Here is a 2,500-nt window from a genome sequence, read left to right as displayed (position 1 = left end):
CTTCATCCTCCCTCCCTCCTCCTTCATCCTCCCTCCCTCCCTCTTCCTTTACCCTCCCTCCCTCCTTTCTTCCCCCTCCTCCTTTACCCTCCCTCCCCCTCCCTCTTCCCTTCCCCTCCCTCCTCCCTTCCTCTCCCTCCCTCCCTCCCTCCTCACATGATCTTCCTCCCTCCACCCTCCACCCGCGGCGGAATCTGAATACTGAAAAGCTTCCCCGAGTCCCTCCCATTCGACCCACCCTCCATCACCGCGTCGGCGTCTGGCACCTCCCACCAGGGGTCGTCGGCGAACAGCTGGTCTTGCCTCGGGGATTCGCAGGTGCTTCCACAGGTGAGCAGCAACCCTGAGGGGAGAGAGGAGGGCGCTTCAGTAACCCTGAATCGTAAGGGAAGGTGTTTGAGTAACAGCTTCATGGTTGGGGAGGGTGATTCACTGACCACTAATGGTAGAGGAGGGTGCTTCTGTGACTTATAATGGTAGGAGAGGATGCTTCAGTGACATAATGGTACAGGAGGGTGCTTCATGTGGTCCTTAACGGTAAAGGAGGATGCTTCAGTGACATAATGGTAGGAGAGGGTGTTTCAGTGACCGTAAATGGTAGAGAAGGATGCTTCAGTAACTTTTAATTATGATTTTTTTTTTAACAAGACTTTAAAAAACACCAGTACAATATAACGATTTTTTAACCCAACAGATAATTGCTACCGATGCTATGCAAAGTATTTCATTTGAGTCTGAACTGAAGTCAATAATGTCTACATGTTTAGAGATTCATCCCGTGAAAAGCTATTAATTATGTTAATTGATAACTATAGGTACGTTAGGTATCTATGCATGGCAATGAGTGTGTATGTGCGTATATATAAACATACATATCATACATATAAATATACATATGTGTGCTTATTCACACGCACTAATAGATACCTACACACAAAAATATAGATAAATAGATAGATGCTTAGATGGGTAATTAGGTAGGTAGGTAGGCAGATAGACATAGATAAAGATAGATACTGTGTGTGTTTAAATATAGTGTGTGCGTTTGTTTTATGTGTATGTATACATTGTTTGTGTGTGTTTGTTTTATGTGTATGTATACATTGTTTGTGTGTGTTTGTTTTATGTGTATGTATACATTGTATGTGTGTTCGTTTTATGTGTATGTATACATTGTTTGTGTGTGTTTGTTTTATGTGTATGTATACATTGTTTGTGTGTGTTTGTTTTATGTGTATGTATACATTGTTTGTGTGTGTTTGTTTTATGTGTATGTATACGTTGTTTGTGTGTGTTTGTTTTATGTCTATGTATACATTGTTTGTGTGTGTTTGTTTTATGTGTATGTATACATTGTTTGTGTGTGTTTGTTTTATGTGTATGTATACATTGTTTGTGTGTTTGTTTTATGTGTATGTATACATTGTTTGTGTGTGTTTGTTTTATGTGTATGTATGCATTGTTTGTGTGTTTGTTTTATGTGTATGTATACATTGTTTGTGTGTGTTTGTTTTATGTGTATGTATGCATTGTTTGTGTGTGTTTGTTTTATGTGTATGTATACATTGTTTGTGTGTTCGTTTTATGTGTATGTATACATTGTTTGTGTGTTTGTTTTATGTGTATGTATACATTGTTTGTGTGTGTTTGTTTTATGTGTATGTATACATTGTTTGTGTGTTTTGTTTTATGCGTATGTATACATTGTTTGTGTGTTTGTTGTCTGTATGTATCTGGATATTTGTGTATATGCGCGTTATTGTTGTGTATGTACTTGGAGGGATACACGTATGCCAAGCGTCAGACAAGCCAAACGCGCCGAGGTCCCCCGCTGCGAGCCCCTCACCCACCTGTGACAGTGCCAGCGACCCCGGCGAGGAGCGTCGAGAGCAGGAGTGCGAGGCCCTGGCACAGAGCCTGCTGGGCGCTGGTCCTGGCGGAGCCCGCTGAGGCGTCGGGGATCTCCTCCAAGAGCTCCTGCAGGGCCGAGGTGTTCCCCATCGGCGCCATCATCGGGTACTGAGTGTACAGGCTAGAAGGAAACACAGGGGTAGGTTCTGTCGCTTGGTTGTGGGTGCGCGTGGCGGAGCGTGGGATAGAGCGGTGGGAGTATAGTCAGGGGGAACAACTCGTTAGTGAAGTGTGTATATTGATAGAACTGAGATATAACATATTATATCTTGAAATACGTAGTCTGCACAGGGGTTAGATAGGGTTAATATGCATGCCTGTAAAATAATCTAAAATACAAAGTGCATTGGGAGTTTCGTCTTGTCTTACATTATGTTCCAAATACATTTATCTATATGACACATATATACGTAATATATATAGATATATATATATATATGATATGATATAATAGGCGACCTAAACATTTGAAACAAAATCAATTTGGTCTCCCGCTATAAGAGGTTCTAAATCTCCTATATGGATTGATTGAATACTGATGGGCAGGAGTGATAAACTGATGTGGCTGCACTCTTATTTAAGAACACGT

General features: G+C 41.4%; 1 protein-coding gene across 1 annotated transcript in view; it reads right to left on the bottom strand.

The window, feature by feature from the left end:
• Positions 1-2,500, bottom strand: part of LOC113808523 (ammonium transporter Rh type B-like) — a 28,394-nt gene that overhangs the window by 2,243 nt on the left and 23,651 nt on the right. The window contains exons 12-13 of the mRNA XM_070125209.1: positions 1,851-2,032; positions 157-343 (exon numbers count right to left, since the gene is read on the bottom strand). Coding sequence (XP_069981310.1) covers positions 157-343; positions 1,851-2,032 — 369 coding nt within the window. The remainder of the gene's footprint in view (positions 1-156; positions 344-1,850; positions 2,033-2,500) is intronic.

This window comes from Penaeus vannamei, chromosome 1 (assembly GCF_042767895.1).
Source record: "Penaeus vannamei isolate JL-2024 chromosome 1, ASM4276789v1, whole genome shotgun sequence".
Classification (NCBI taxonomy): Eukaryota; Metazoa; Arthropoda; class Malacostraca; order Decapoda; family Penaeidae; genus Penaeus; species Penaeus vannamei.
This window is presented reverse-complemented; position numbering and strand designations above follow the sequence as displayed.